The sequence below is a fragment of the Drosophila montana genome, unplaced genomic scaffold, assembly GCF_035044405.1.
Source record: "Drosophila montana isolate Dmon_TW-CO22-7 unplaced genomic scaffold, ASM3504440v1 contig_3848_1, whole genome shotgun sequence".
NCBI lineage: Eukaryota > Metazoa > Arthropoda > Insecta > Diptera > Drosophilidae > Drosophila > Drosophila montana.
The window spans coordinates 1,682,501-1,698,949 of NW_026998720.1; the positions used below are offsets into that span (position 1 = coordinate 1,682,501).

Sequence of the window (16,449 nt, forward strand, 5' to 3'; positions counted from 1 at the left end):
ATTTGTGAAAAGTGTTTGCCCAAATCGAAAGGAAAAAACTTGTTTCAGTTAAAGCTGAAAAATACCCGCTACTAATTAAAATTAATGTAAAATATATAAAACCAACAATAATTAAAAACTTTTGCCTCTGTTGATATTTTATGTGTTTCTTAATATTTTTACTGCATTCAATTTGTGTGTCATATTACGTATACGTCGTGTAATTAACACCTATTGTTAGTTTTGAGCGCGTGGCTTGGGCTCCTCAATAGCTGTGGCGTGTTCTTCGGCATATAAGTAGAACTTTGTTTGGCACGGACAATCAAGACGCCAACTCCCGCAATGCAATCGCACCGTCGCAGTTCAGGGTCAGTCAAACAACCCCCCCAAAAATAAAAGAAAAAATCGGTTTCATTGAATATTTATGCTATTTACATTATTGTTGTTTATTTAATTTGCATAAACGCGCTCAACCGTTGGAAAAACAAAACCGATTGTCGTATCGAAATTAAAGGGAAAAAACAAAAAACACGCTCCGCACGAGAAACGTCAACCGCAGCTCGACGCAGTTGCTCAGACACTGAGGCGGCGGCAGCATTTGGCAGCCAGGCCAAAGCATAATATTTCTCCAGCAAATCACTCAAACAGAGGGCGAGAGAGCGAGAGAGCGAGAGGGAGAGAGAGTGAGGGAGCATGTAGGCGAGCGGCAGAGGCTACACACTTAGACAGCGTCAGCGAGTTTCTTTTTGAGTTTTGTTTTGATTTTCTCAGCCTGCAACTGGTTATTCAAGTTGTTGTTTTCGCGTTTTGTTTTGCTTTTGTTTTCTCATTGTTGTTTGTTATTTTTCGCATAGGCCTGTGTGCCAGCTACCTATAGTTGTTTGTTTTCTTCTTTAATATCGAAAAAGATTTCGGCGCGTTGGAGGCGGCGTATGCGTAATATATGTGTTGTCTTATAAATATGAGAATATTTGTAGCTATGATTATATTATAAATTTGTCATCAAATAATGTGCATTATATATACATTCGTGGGCACTATTAACATCCGAGTCGATATATCCAAGTCCGTCTGCCTGTTTCTATGCAAACCTATCTCTCAGTCTTAAAGCAAGTCTCTCGGTATCGGCTAAAACAGACCCTTTTATCACTTGGGTACCATTGAAACGATCGATTGGGCTCTGGTTTAAAATACTTCTTATGCTTTTCACAATATGTCAATCAAATTTAGACATTTACGACTTTAACAACACTACTTATATTCAAGCAAGATCTAATCAACATCGGACTATCATATTATATAGTTCAATACAGTCCATCGGTCGAAAAATGAATTCTTGCATATGGATAATTTCATGTTTTTCAAGTTTGGAAAAAACATGTCAATCAAATTTATACATTTACGACTTTTACAACACTGCTAATATTCAATTATCTCATATATTTCAATAGAGTTCATCGGTCGTAAAACGAGTTCTTTATATATTTTTATGTTTTTCAAGATATTTTGACCAAAGTCTGACTCCACTGAGCTCGCAGTTTTTTGCTTTAAAAGCATTTAATCTTTAAATTCGGCGTGCTACAACTCCTTGCTGTTGATATTTGTGAGTTTTTACGGACGCAATTATCGGCGATGACCTTGAAAACGAAAGTCGCTTTTAAGGCTCAAGGTGAGCTTAATTAACAACCACAATGGCCAAATACTTTTCCATGTGTGCGTGCGTGTGTGTGTGAGCCTAAAAGGGATATATATGTACTTCCATCGCGTGCTAGGCAGACGTCTAGAGTTCTTTGTTTTACACCAACTACAACTGGCAGCCGCTTAATATTTCTCTAGGTTTTCTATTTTTCTTCGCATTTTACTCGTTTTTTTAAATTTAAATTTACAAAAATTTCTTATCGCTTACAATTTGTTTAACGAGCAATTTTATGTTAACACGAAAAAGAAGAATTTAATGATAAGAGTTTTATTTGAATGGAAATGTTTATTCTTTAACGGACTTCTTTGGCCCTCGGATATTTATACTGAAGTATATGTATACTGCATTATTATACATTATATATGTATGTACTTATATTTATAAAAACGAAAAACCGCACACGCAGTATAAACATGTCGACATGATAACACAAATGTTTTTGCCCAAAAGCATAATCTTTCGAACATTATTATACCATATTTATCAAAATATACCCATGTATTTGCAAGTTATACCGAAATTTCCAACAGTCAGCAGAAAGCATTTCCTGAATTCATATAAGTCAAATGTTTTGTTACCCGATTATATACGATTCATTTAATTTTACTTGAACATACAAAATCACATTCTAAAAGCATAGGAAACATGATGATATATACTTGTTATCACATAGTTCCACGCAACAAATATGACCTTTACATATGCCTACAATATGAACTTGTATAGTTATTAATATATTCTATTAATATTTTCTATTTACCTATGGATATGTGCGAAGCCCGTAATATGGCTTTCAAATTGCCGATGACGCTATTCGCTTATGCAAATTACCAAATGCTGTGAGTAAGCTTCATAAATCTGTTACAACGTTACAGCCAATGGATACATAGATACAGATACGAAACAAAAAGATACACAGCACTAAGGCAGTAAATAACATTTGGCGATCAATCACATTGACATGATTAAATGCAAATACTGCCACTGAAGGACATAAGCAGCTCAAAACAAATGAGAATGTTCTAGTCGGGTGAGCCCGACTATGAGATGCGCTACATCAATTTATATTATTCTCTGGAGTTGAAGTTTACTTTGTTTGATCTTAAGGTATGGGCAGGAAGTATCCAAAAAGTTACATGTTCTTAATATCTGAATACTCTACGGAAACCAACATCTTAAATTTGGTATCTCTAGCTCCTAAAAACTTCAAGAAAGACCAAAAATAGTATTTCTATATCGATTCCATGAAAACGGAAAATAAACGTGTTCCGCATGGTTAACAGACGGATCTCAGTTTTAAATTTCAAGTTTCAAGCTCTTATATGAGCTTAAAGCATACGGGCATGGTTAGATCCATTCAGCTATTGCTGAGTATGTGCTATATGCTTAACAGGGTCGGATATTCTTCCTACTGCCTGTTCCATATAATATAATATAGGAATTGAAGAACACTCGGAGTAACAGTTAACATGGCGTATGCTTAATATTCGAATTTAAGCTACAAAAGCTCGAACACAAATTTCAGACACACATTCCAACTATTACTAGACTGCAATCTGATTTTAGCTTATTTTTAGGAGGTACCATTCACAATTTAGCTAATAAATTTATCCTGAGGATAAAGTACTTACGCTCACAGCGTACGACCTCGTGATGCGCCTCCTTGGTTAACATTGTCAGACTTTCGCCTATCTGGCGTATCCTCTTCGGCGTGCTCATTAGCGCACTTGCGGTCATTCTGAGTTCGTAGATTTAACAAAACTGTTCCAGGCATATTTACCACTTAGTATTTGTGCCCTCTACATGAGGCAAACAATTAACAAAATGGCAATGCAAAAACTTAGCACTTGGCTGCGCATTTTTCTAAAGTATTTCTGAATTTAGGAGAGCACTCGAAATACAGCCAACACGTTGACGACGTTAAATGGAAGCGAGCGCGTTCAAATTGACGTTCAAACGAAGCGAATGCTCGACATGAACTGCGCGCAGCAAAAGAAGCGCGACATAGTGGGCACGACTACTTGTGTGTGTGTGTGTGTGTGTGTGCTTGCTCGTGTGTGCGGCAAATTCAAATTTGATGGCGTCACTAGCCTGTGGTAAGTAACCGAGCATAGATGCCAGACAGTCAGGTATTCTGTCAGTCTGTCTAGGCAGAGCAGCTGTCTATAGGGTGTGTGTGCACATGCCCGTGTGTGTGTGTGTGTTAGTCACAAGTCACCCCTAAAGGACCTGCACGCACCGATGCCAATGACCGACCCAGTCTGCGTTTCGGGACACATTTTTCAATCCCTGAGCTGGGTATTACGTGTGCATTAGCGTGCCCAGCTGAGTTGACTGTTAATTAGTACAGCCCTAAAATACAACACCTGGCGTTTGTTTGGGCCAGTTTGTAATAAAAACAAGTAGGAGTAGACGGAAGTGCTCGACTAGAAGATACACTGTGTCCTTAACCCATATTTGCAATTGCATTTATACAGACTAACTAGGCTAAATCGATTCATACGTTCATTCTGTACTTCTGAGGGATAGTAAGGTGACTGGTAAGTCCCGGCGTTGTACCACCGGAGAATACGCGAGTGCCAATAGGGATTCTTGTACAATTTACAACATATAACATACTACACAATAGTATAATATGCAATAGCTGTAATACAGATAGCTGCAAGACACTTATACAACCTTAAGCTAACATTAGATAATATATGATTTGTCAAATTGGATAAAATAAAACTATATACCCTTTTTAACCATTTTGAATGGGTACATCGCTGTTTTACATGTTTTAGAATTGAATTGCATTTTTATTTTATGAAAAATACTCGTTTGTTTCTTAAATAAATTAGTAAGTAGATTTATAATTTTAGTTTTTGTATAATGAGTGGTGTACTTGGTGTTAGTTACAAAAAATTGTCGTTTGCATTTTGCTTAGGTTACGATATTTTTGCTTTGTTTTTATTGTTTTTTTTTTATACAAAAAATCTTACACACATAGATAATTACTAAATGTTATTGGTGTTAATTAGACTAAAAATTTCATAAAACATTTGTGCAACAAAAACGCATTGCAATTAATGTTTTGTTTTTTTTTTTACTTGCCCGCTCTATAAATAAATATAAAATTAACATATATATGTATGTATATATATAAATTTGATCAATTTGTTGAAATTATTCGCCGAACAATATAGTAAAAAAGTGTTCGCATTTCTTTAACAATTTGTTGCATATAATATTACATATATATATATATATATAATTAAAACCCGATTGTTTGAACAATTGTGAATCGATAGATCGACTCTCACTTTTGGATACTTATTAGCTAGATTGTCTATACATAGAGCTCGACTACATATAATACTACGAGTAAATGTTGCTTGATTTAATATGGATTCTCGAATTGTAAAATGTATAAATAAATTTTGATTTTGTTGCTTTTATCAACGAATTCTACGAATCTATAAATCAAACATTGAAATAATGCAATTATATATTTTTGGATCGAAATTAAACGAGTCCTGGGAACTCCCTGATTTATAAAAAAAAAATATGTTAGTGCATGTTAAACAAAACTACAACAAACAAAGCTGTGCGAATATTAAAATCAAGTTAATTATAAATTGTAATATAAATTATGCACTCATCTGGGTAAAGCTCAAAATAAATAAAATTAAATAAAATCAATAATGTTATTAAATTAAATTTGAATAATTAGCTTTGAGTGGACGCAAGTAACATGGAATTGCTTTTAAATCGAACAAACTTATGAATTAATACGTAACTCTTGTAATTCCAATGCGTTTTGCAGTTTAGGGAATTGGAATTTTGGCAAATAAATAGTGAAATACAGTGATTAGTTAGACTAAATTAGCAACGATATGAGTGAAATAAATTACAATATAAATAGGAAATATATAGGAAATTTATAAAAACATAACAGGAAACGTGTGTGTGTGTGTGTGATTTGCAAATACTTTTCATGTTTCAATAGACCTCCGCGATGGCTAATCGACTAGCCGCCTTGGACAGGCTTGCTTGCAGCGGGGAATGAGCTGAGTTAGGGGATGGTATTATATAGTAGTAGTAGTTGTGGTAGTAGTATCTGTTGTGGTTGTTGCTGTTGTTTTTGATGTTATTGTTGTTGCAACTATAGCCAGTGCGTGTTATAGTCTATTTGATGCGACGCAGCGGCAGCGTGGGACTCTCTGGTGGTGTATCACCGCCCGCCGCACTGCCACCGGAACTGCCGCCCACCACAATATGTTGCAGCGAGTGCTTCTTGGTAACGCTCTTGAAGGGCGCGCCCAGCTTGCGTGGACCTCGTGGCGATGCAGAGCTTATGCTGCTAATGGAATTGGCCTCCATGGCTGCTGTGGAGCCAGCCGAGGCGGAGGGCGCTATGCCAAGCGCCGGCGCTGCATCAATGGATGCCTGTACCCAGCCTGCAAGCAAACACATGTGGGTTTAGACAGTGATTCGACATATTCATATGGCATTGTAGTTACCTTTGACAGAGGCGCGATTGGGATCAATTAAAGCGGCTGCAAGGGGCGCGCCGGAGCTACTCGAATTAGACTCACGCAAAGTACTCAGCGTCGACAACGGCATTGGATTGTAAATGCGACTGGCAAAGTCCTCGAATGTAGTGCTCTCCTTGTAGCGCGACGAGACGCTGTCCAACGAGCGATTGCGCTCCTCATAGCTGTCAGGAAAAGAGCAACAACAACAACAATAGTTAAAACAATTTGCCAAAGTCAGCTTAAGGTCGACTACTTACAATTGCTGGTAGAGCGGCAGGGCGGCGCGCTTGGTGCGACTCGCATTGATGGCCGTCGCGCGTATGAGCGTGGCCAGACAGGCGCCACTGACGACTGACTCATTGGCAAGTGGCCCAAACCAGGGCACCTCTGGCTTCCGATTGACCGTCACACGAAACAGTCCATTACGCAGAGGATAGACAACGATGAGCACATCGCAGAACTCCGTTGGCAGAATGTCGCGTCTGTAGTCGCGATGATGCTCGCTCCAGACAATGTGCACCTCATCGTTGCCCAGATGACGCGTCTTCAGCAGCATGGCCTCCGACGAGTCGGAGGGCATGCGCGTTGCCACATGATAGACAACCTCCAAAAAAGGCGTAGCATAATATGGCGCCGTGGCGCCACAACCCTGACGCGGCAAGCCGCCCAGAAAACCATTGTGCGTCTCCAGCTCTATCTCCCAGCCGAGCGCCGAAACGAACATCTCGTACATGCTGCTGCCATTGGTGTTGCGCAAGATGCTCGTCTTGTCCTCCTGCCCGGCGGCCACATAGATGACGGCCATTTTGTGCGTCTCCCGGCACTTTTGCAAATCAACGTTGCGCAGCTCGCGCAACAATTTCTCGCTGCGCTGCAGCAGATGGGTGCGCGAGCGTCGCTCCCAGCCGGCCAGGCCCAGATGGGCAAAGAGCAGGCGACAGTATTGAAAAGGCGTCTCGACGCGGCCCGGCAAGCTGCCACTGCCGCCGGCGCCCGTGAACGAGTCAAACGAAGCGGTTGTACTGTGCAGCGAACGCTGATCCGGCTGCTGCTGCAGCAGCGATGAACTGGAGCCCGCATGCCGCAGCGAGGCAGCCGTGGGCGTCTGTTGTGATTGGCGAGCGACAAACTCCTGTTCCAGCACACGCTGATTGAGTATGATGGATATGGCCTGCGCCTCCTGGGCGCTGCTCAATGGACTGCAGCTGGGCGCATTCAGCTCGGCGACCGTGGGCGGCACACATTCCGGACTGGTGTGACCAATATAGGCCAGCATATCGTCCAGCTGATCCAGATCGGGCGCCGCATCCTTGGCCAGCGGCAGCACACCGGCTGGACGATGCCGCAGTGTGTGTCGCGGCAATTGCGGGTCCTGGTGGGCCAACGAATCCATGGGCTGACACAGCTTTGTCAGCCGCGACGGTCCATCGTAGCGTTCCGAGCTGTACTGGGCGTGCGCGGGCGCTGGCACGGTTTCAGCCTTGCGCGGCTCCGAATACAGTATGGAGGCGTCCCAGCAGGCTTTGCCGTTCAGATCGCGCATGAGCACACGCACCTGCTTGTCGGCGGTAACCAGGCCGGCCGTAATGCCGCCACCAGGCAGCTTCAACGTGGGCAGCTCTATAAAACTGGCCACCAGGCCCGTGTTGAGCATGAAGAGCTGCATGTTCTGTGCATTGACCACCGAGGGCAGCTCCATGGAGTCACGACGCTCCAGTTGACTGCCGCCGCCGCCGCTGGCGCCATTTCCGACAATATCATCCTGCTCCTCCACCATGGAGCTCAGGCGTGATGCACCAATGCCCATGGGAAAGTGTCCCAGATGCGTAACCAGATGCATAGCAACCGCTCGGGCGCACAGCCTTATGGCCGAGATGCAGGCCTGTATCGTCTCCGATGTTTGATAGTTAGCCTCCGGCAGACGTCCATCGCCCTGCAGATCATCGCTGGCAATGTGCATATCGAAATCCTCATCCGAAGTCAGTTTGACGCGTTCGTGTCGCGGCGCACCGGATGCCACCTGGAGCAGGACGCGCAGCACCTGCAGCACCAGCGTATCGCCCTGGTCATTGTAGGGCGTCAGCATCAGGGCAGCTGGTATGGCCATGCAGAACTCGCCGAGGCAGAGCATCAGCGATGTCAGCACCACCTTGTCTGCATCCTTGGGCTTCGAAACGTTCTGTATGTCCAAGGCACGGCACAGTGCCGTTACAATCAGGTGCGGCACACGCTCAATGGCCGCCAGTTGACGTCCGCGCTCCGCGCACAACTTGAGCGCATCCACTGCGATGACAGCGATGGTGTGATGCTTAAATTGTAGAGCCTGGAGCAGCACCTGCAGCACCTCCCGTATGCGCGGATGAAAGCTATGCGCATGCGTTTCCTTTGGCAGCAGCACATCCTTGGGATGCGGCACCGTTTGCTGAAACGGGACACGCTGCTGAGCGTTGCGTGTGGGCTGGGAGAGACGCAACAGCAACCACTGGCCTAGCTGGCAGAGCGCAATGCAGCGCGCCTTGGCCGAGGGTTCGCGGCGTGCACAGCGCAGCATTATGTTGAGTATATGATCCTGCAGATCGGGACATTCCATCAGTTCAAATTGCTGCGACGTCGGCTGCAGCACGGGCCGCGGCAGCAGCGTTGCGGGATACGCCAGCAGCGAGCCCAATAGGGCGGCCACCTCAGCGCGCGGCGTAGTGCGTGTGACCTCAAGGGAGGTCAACAATATGGCGCTGGCATGCACCAGATCCAGCAGCAGCAGCGTGTGCCCCGGCAGCAGTAAACTCAGCAAACGCGGCCCCTCCAAATGCTTCATAATGGCATAGATCAGATCCCGATCCTCGCCGGTGAGCAGCTGATGCAGCGCATGATAAAACAGCGGCAGCTGTTGCATCCCAATGGCACCCTGCAGCGCCAACGAGCAGAGCAACTGCAGCGCCCACAGTTTGCCCTTTTTGAAGGAACGATCCAGGGTGAGGGCGCCGTAGCACCAAGGTGCTACCACTGCAATGGGCGGCACCAGCGGCGGCGGTGGTGGTGTGCTTTGGTTATCCGTCGAGATGCCCTGATTCTGTTTGATCTTGATCAGGTTTTGGGTCATCTCCAGCAGATGCTTGAACACTTGCGCATGCAGCTCCGATTTGGGTATGCGATTCACATCGCCAAGGGCGCCCAGCATGCGTTTCCACATAATGGACGTGGAGTCGGGAAGCCAGCCGGTGGCCGTGCCGCCGAGCATAATCGAGCGACGCTCGGACCCATAGCCGCCGGTGCCGAAACTGCCGGAATTGCCATCCTCCAGGCTGCCCGAGTCCGCGGCTAGCACATCGATCTGCAGTTGGGCATCCTTAATGGAGCCGCCTTCAATGCCGCTGCTGGCCGTGGGCGATGGACTGCGCGAACCCGCGCCACTTTCTGTGTCCTCCACTTCAACCGCATCCTGATAGCCATCGACATCGTCCACGGCCTGTTGTGAGCTGCGACGCCGCCGACTTTTGCGTATGGGCGCCAGCGAATCCAGCGACATGGCGCGACGCATATCCTGGGCCGTGCTCTGCGCCTCCAAAGTAGCGCGTATGCCAGCTGCCGCGGCGTCTGTCTTGGGCGGCACGGGTCGTCGTCGACGTATACGTGAATTGCGCGCCGCCGACGCCAGGCTGCCCTCGCTATAGCTGCGACTCAGCATTGGGGTAAGCGGTACAGGACGTACACCGTGGCCGGTGCCGCCATGTGATTGCGAGTGCTGGTGATGGGTGCGATTGTTAAGCTGCAGCAACGGCGCCTGGCTATTGCTGCCCGCCTGGGAGTTTTCATCGGAGCGACTGCTATTGGATTCAGCGATGCTTTCACGCTCGCGCTGCAGCGCACTGGTCGCCACGCTGGCTCCGCTGGCACTGGCGCTGCCCGATCCCTGCCAGACACTGCCAATGCGTCGCCGCTTGCCGCGACTCTCGGCCACACGGTCCAGCGGCAAATCCAGCAGATTAATGCCATAGGTATAGCGCGAAAAGACGCGCGTCAAAGTCTGTATCGTCTTGCTCCACTCGACGATGAGCTCCTCGCGATGCGTCAGCGACTGGAGAACGGTGAGAAACTTCTCCCAGAGCATCACATTGACGGGCACATTGGTGTGTGCCCGTATCCAGGTGACGATAAGCGTTTGAAATATGGCCGAGCCGAGAATGCCGCCCAGGCTGGCGCTTTTCGAGCCACTGGGCGGCGGATTCTGATGCAGCACAACGGCAGTCACCTGCAACAGCACTAGCAGCATCTGTTCCCAGGTGCGCGATTCCATACGTGTGTTCATCACCATGGTGCGATACACATTAAGCACCTTCTTGCATATCTCCGTCTGCTCCTGCAGCGGCGTCGATCGATAGTCACGCGAGCGTGTGGGAAAGCATATGTTCAGATTTGCCGTGTTTACAAGGAACACATTCGCCGCATTCGTAACAAACACCTGCAGCACATTCTGCATGCCCGCCCGCACAACTTGCTGCTGCTCCCTGTTGCCCTGCATAGCGCCCACGTAGGAGGGCGTGCGCAAGCGTTGGCTACGCGGCGTGCCACCAGGCGGCGCCGTCGGTGCGCCCAGTTGTTCATCATTTGGCTCCAGCAGAAATGGTGGCGGCGTGCTGCCCGTCATCCAATCCCGATAGACAGCGATGGCCGTGCGTATAGACTCGATTTGTGCTTTTGATGTGAAGTTCAACAGAAACGCCTGCCGATAGACCTCGTGCACAAAGTTGATGTTCTCACGGCTCACATAGAACACATCGCGCACAATGAGGCCCTGCTGATAGCCAAGCAGTCGCGCATGATCCACGCCCTCGATGTGCAGGGCACAGTCCAGGCGATGGCTAAGCAGACGCTCGTGCGTGAAGCGTGACACCCAATTGATGAGCACCACCACACAGGAGGCCATGACCTCCTCCTTCTTGTGTATTGAACGCATGACAGGCATCTCCAAGCGGGGACTATATATCGAAGTGCTCGCATCAAAGCTGGGCGAGAAGACAGGCAGAAAGACGTCCTTGAAGCGTTGCAACAGAAATGCAAACGCTCGATGATCCTTCTGGGCACGATTGTCGCGCCAGCGCAGACAGGCGGCCGTTTGCACCATGCTATTGAGTAATATTTCCAGTCCATCGCGTGGGTCTGGTGGCGCGGACTTCTCGCTGGACGAGGGCGGCAACAGAGCAACCACCTCAGAGCTCTGCACGGGATGTGAGAACGTATTGTCATGGAAAACGGAGGCCATGCCGCCGTCTGCCTTCATGTTGGGATGTGTGAGAAAATCCGTAGCGCTGAACTCCGTATCGGGCCCCACAATGCCCTTCTGTGGCACAATCAGGCCGGGTATCAAATCCGCGTACATGGCGTGCACATAGCCTGGCGCATTGTCGCCTAGAGTCTGGTACCACAGCAGAAAGTATCTGAAAGTTTGAAAGGATTTAGTTAACGTCCAAGCTCGTCAAATTTCTAATACTTACTTCACACCCTCGCGTCGCAGCTTGGGCGAATTGCCCAAGTGTAGCAGCTTGGCCATGATGCGGCTGAGCGAGTGGCATTGCCAGCGGCGAGCCAACAGCTCCGGCAGAAGGCACAGTATCTTCTCCAGCAGCCATAGCGAGCCATCCAGTTCCTCGCGATGCGCCTTGTGCACTGCATTAAGATAAAGGATAATCTTGGGTTAAAGAGCCAATCTCAGCAAGTAAATTCCTGGAACAAGCAGTCTGAGAGAGTCCTAAGCAAGCACATGCCAATGGCAGGACGAGCACAAAATGCAACAGAGCGAGTGCGAGAGAGACGAGGCGAGTGGAAGTAATTAATGGATAATTTGATTTCATTTAAGATATATTACAAATTAAAGAATTCTAAAAAAGGTCAAAAAGCTTATTTTACATAAAGCTTTTAAATGAAACATTTTTAAAAAGCTATAAGAAACACTGGAATTAAACGGAACAATCTGTTATTAAGATCAAGACTTTTAAAATGGACCAAATGCCAATGGAAATGGAAAAAAATTTCCACATTTCTTGATATGTATATGCTGTTAGGAACGCTGGAATAGAACATGGTTTATCCTAAATGAAGCTTGTAAATGAGCATAGCACAATTTTCAAATACCCATATCTGCTATAGGAACGCTAAAATGGAACAGACTTTTATACTAAAGAGATATTTAGAATGGCAAATGACATTTTTAAATGTATACCCAAAATGGCTTCGAAATTGAAATGCCAAATTAGAAATCAGTGGCGAGATATTTATATGCTTAATGGGATGCTGGAATGGAACAGTGTATTGTATCAATAGACAAATTCTCGATGGTACATGATAATTTTATTGTATAATTCTATTGATATCAAATGAAATAAAAATGACAAATACACTTAACATTCTGACATGTTCATATGACTAACAGATGCTGGAATGGAACGGAATGGAACAGTAATGAGCTCTGTTAACGTAGTGACAAATAGGAAACATAAGAGGAGCAAAACAATCAAGGAAATATACAGAAAGATGAAAAGAATGAATAACAGTAAACAATGTGAGGGAAATTTAAAATCAAAGCAAAGTCGGAATGTGATGAATTACTGGATAAGTCAATAAGAGACCACGCCGCAAACTTACCAATGTGAAACGGAAGTTCTGCCAGTAAAAAGGTATACAAAAGAGAGGGCAAAAACAAATTTAGAAGGAATTGAATTTAGAGTATTTCATTAAACATAATCATAGAAACTTTACAATTCTTTTGTGCCATTTTACTTTGTTTTATTTTAGTGAGAAGAAACGTATTAACAAATGTAGATATGTATATTTGTTGACAAAAAGACACAAACAAGAAGCAACCATTAATTTTAACGGGGTTTGTTTTCTTAATTGGTGGGGAAAGATTAACAAATTGAAAGCGGACAAAAACAAATAACAGTGCTCTAGTCGGGACTGTCCCACTAGGAGATACCCTGTACCCAGCTCTGTGTCGCTGTCACAGTTTGTATATACTAACTAAAAGCCCACTTACCGAATTTATTTTATTTTCTGTTCTGAGAGTTCTGTTACGAGAACTAGAACTAAAAAAAGTTATTTATCGATTTAAAGAAATCGGAGGAGATAAACTGTGAAAAAAGTAAACTTCTTTGTCCCACCTTTATTTGAAGTTTTTGTTCTTATAGAGTCTGAGATCTACGCAAATCTACAGAAAAACGAACCAATAGCCGAATTTCGGAAATCGACGAAACTTAAGTCTCTTTACGGCTACAGACATTTGCACAACTGCAACATACCCCCTTTCTCGGGTACAGGGTACAAAAACTAAAAGAAAACGTCTTTATGATATGATATACTTAATTACCTTTCTGCTTAAGATTTGCCTCGGCCTGTATGAAGGTGTCGTAGAGTATAAAATATACATGGCTATAATTTGTCTCGAACAGCGACTTTGACTCCTCATAATCCACATTATCTAAAAAGAGAAAGATATAGAGAAAAAATTTAGCATATGTTGTATGTACATATATAAAAACAAATCCGAGTAACCCAATTCCCGCTCTGATCTGATAAGCACAGCCCGCTTCCCACTTGAGCAACAGGTGGTGGACGCTGACGCAACGTCAACATTGATTGGCCAATAAACAAAGAGCCAGCATATGCAAGTGCGCCGATAACGATAGACATATATGTATTTATATATATATATACATACGCATGTGCATATGTATATAGGCAGGCGATTTCCATAGTACTATTCTGCTGCAGACTCGAGAAAAGAAAACATGACGAACGGGCGAAAACCGCAGAAGCGGGTTCAAAAATGCGTTGAAAAAACCAACGTTTGATGAATCAGTGCCAGAGCGGTAAAAGGGTTGCAGGGGGTGGAGAAGGGGAAGGTAGCTGCTGCCGGCATGTGTAGCTGTCATCAGCGAAACGCTGCAAAACAGAAGAAAGCTAAACGTTGAGCGGAAAGAGTAGGCCAAGAAACCTTTAAAACTGGTTTCATAGAAGGCCAAATGCGAAGCGCGCTTGTTGATAAAGTAACAAACAATTGGAAAAAAGAATTAGCTACATATGTATGAGTGTGTGTGAGTGTTGGTGTGTGTGTGTATGTGTGTAGCACAAACTGCGTGTAATTTGCCGAGTAAAAACAACAATAACAATGGAGCCGAGCGGGTGGGCAGGCACCTGTTGGGTGTTTTTTTAAAATAGCTGCGTTCAATGACACAAAAAGAAAGTTACACAGCCACATACATATGTACATATGTACGTAAGTATGTACCTAGGTATGTGCATTTGTATATGTATTGCATGCATGTTTTTGGCTGGTGTTGAAATTGTAGCAACAATGTTGCCACTCAGTCAACAGTTGCCGCCAGTTGGTAAGCGCCGTAATAATTGTGTGCCGCGTTTATCATTTGACGTTTTTTCACACATTGCGCGTTAAGTATACATGTGTGCGTGCCTGTGCGGTGTGCGTTTGTATGCCTAATTTTTGCATACATTAGAATGTGGTTGGCATTTGTTAAGTTATTATATTTAGTATGCTGTTAAATTTAACAGTTGAAGTAGAATAGTAGAATAGAGTAAATAGTACAGTGTATGCGCCAATGTATTTTAATATATATGTGTGTGTGATTTGCCTGTCTACTTATGTACAATAATATATTTGCCATTTCATAAGTTATGCTTTTTTTTTATTTATTTAACGAAACATTAACATTACTGAGTTAGCAGAGTTTGAACTGTGGGAGTAAATGTATTAGCATATGTAAATATGTATATGTATGTACGTATTGTGCTCCAACAGGAAATAGCATTAAGCGCTGTGGGCCGCAGCTATAAAATAATAATCAACATTTGTCGCTTAATATTGCTACATTTTAAATGGCAGCGACCACGGTCAAACGCCCACCTGTCCAGTCCAGCAGCAAAAATATTAATATACATATATGCACATATACAACTCGTTTTCTTTTGTTTGCATAGTTTTTTTATTAAATAATTTATAGAGAGGCGTTAATTTGTATTCAAGTACATTACCTAATATTGTGCGCAGGTGGCGCAGGCGGGAGGCCGAATCCTTTTTGCAATCTTGCAGCTTGGCCGTCGACTTTTTAACATCCGCGTGGGATTTCTTGGTAAACATTTTTGCACTTTTGCGTTTCTTATAATTAATATTTGCACACAAACATTCTTAAACTAATTCGTTTGATTTCGTTGCTAAACAACATAAATAAATCGCACGCACACACACATATACACAGTCGCACACTCGCACAATCACTGTATATACTTTCTTTTCGCACTTTGTCCAGCGGAGCACCAGATGCGCGAGAGCCCCCGGAGAAATTATTAGCATCGAATGCCCGACCAAGCAACCATCCGTCCCAACGAAGCTGACGTTGCTGTTGGGTGCGCTGCTGCCGCTGCTGCTGCTTTTCGCAGTTCGTTGTAAATTTTTGCTTTTATTTCATGTCTACATATTCGCTCTCCCAGCAGCCAATTGCACATACACACAGCGGAGTCGCGCAATTGCCAGATTGCAGTTGAATTCATTAATTTTAGTTAAATATACCGTCACACTACACATTGTTAAACATTTTTCGCTGCAGCACGGACACGAACGAGCTGGTTTTATGCGTTTTTACGAAATACAAATTCATCTGCGACGCGTTTGATGGACTAAAATAAAAATTCGGCCAATCAACCAGGTGGAATGTTATTTAACAGTTAGACATAACATTGGAAAGAGCATTAACATGTGCTCAGCTGTTATTAACAGAGAACGATAAATACTTAGTATGTTTTTTATTTTATAACACTAGTTCGGTAGATTAATTAATTTGATTTAAGTTGGTGTAGGCCTATAAAAAAAGTTTCTTTCTAATTTTTAAATAGAAATAACAATTATAGTTTGAAATTAGAGATCAATCTTTAGCTGCAATACTATCGTTGCTTGTCTTATACTGTTAAGACACGACCAGCTAACATATCGATATTTAAAATTTTAAACATTATGCTCTTATATTTTAGCTATTGAACAGCCTGCAAAAAAATTCAAAAATAATTGCAAGAATAAAACCAGCGATACAACATTTAAAAAATGTACTGCAATTTATTTATTTTTGAGCTTTTGTAGGCACTATACGCCAGTCAAATGCATTTTAATACTTACTGCTAACTGAATTGCTCGTCACACAAATATTACGGCTACTGCTGACAGTTATTTCTACTCCAACTGCTGAGCAT

The 16,449-nt window shown here is 44.0% G+C and overlaps 2 protein-coding genes across 3 annotated transcripts in view; both read right to left on the bottom strand.

Annotated features, from left to right (window-relative positions):
• Positions 1-3,638, bottom strand: part of LOC135438739 (uncharacterized) — a 13,844-nt gene extending 10,206 nt beyond the window's left edge. The window contains exon 1 of one of the 2 annotated variants that reach the window (XM_064697176.1): positions 3,310-3,638. In XM_064697176.1, the coding sequence (XP_064553246.1) occupies positions 3,310-3,415 (106 nt within the window). In that variant the 5' untranslated portion in view covers positions 3,416-3,638. The remainder of the gene's footprint in view (positions 1-3,309) is intronic. The other variant, XM_064697177.1, reaches the window with a different exon arrangement.
• An 811-nt stretch (positions 3,639-4,449) lies between these two features.
• On the bottom strand, positions 4,450-15,907 carry LOC135438737 (probable Rho GTPase-activating protein CG5521). Its single transcript, XM_064697174.1, has 6 exons — positions 15,241-15,907; positions 13,559-13,669; positions 11,691-11,862; positions 6,456-11,633; positions 6,184-6,380; positions 4,450-6,120 (listed from the first exon to the last, which is right to left on the bottom strand). The coding sequence occupies exons 1-6, from the start codon at positions 15,344-15,346 to the stop codon at positions 5,849-5,851; spliced, it is 6,036 nt and encodes a 2,011-aa protein (XP_064553244.1). The 5' UTR covers positions 15,347-15,907; the 3' UTR covers positions 4,450-5,848.
• Between the last annotated feature and the right edge of the window lie 542 nt (positions 15,908-16,449).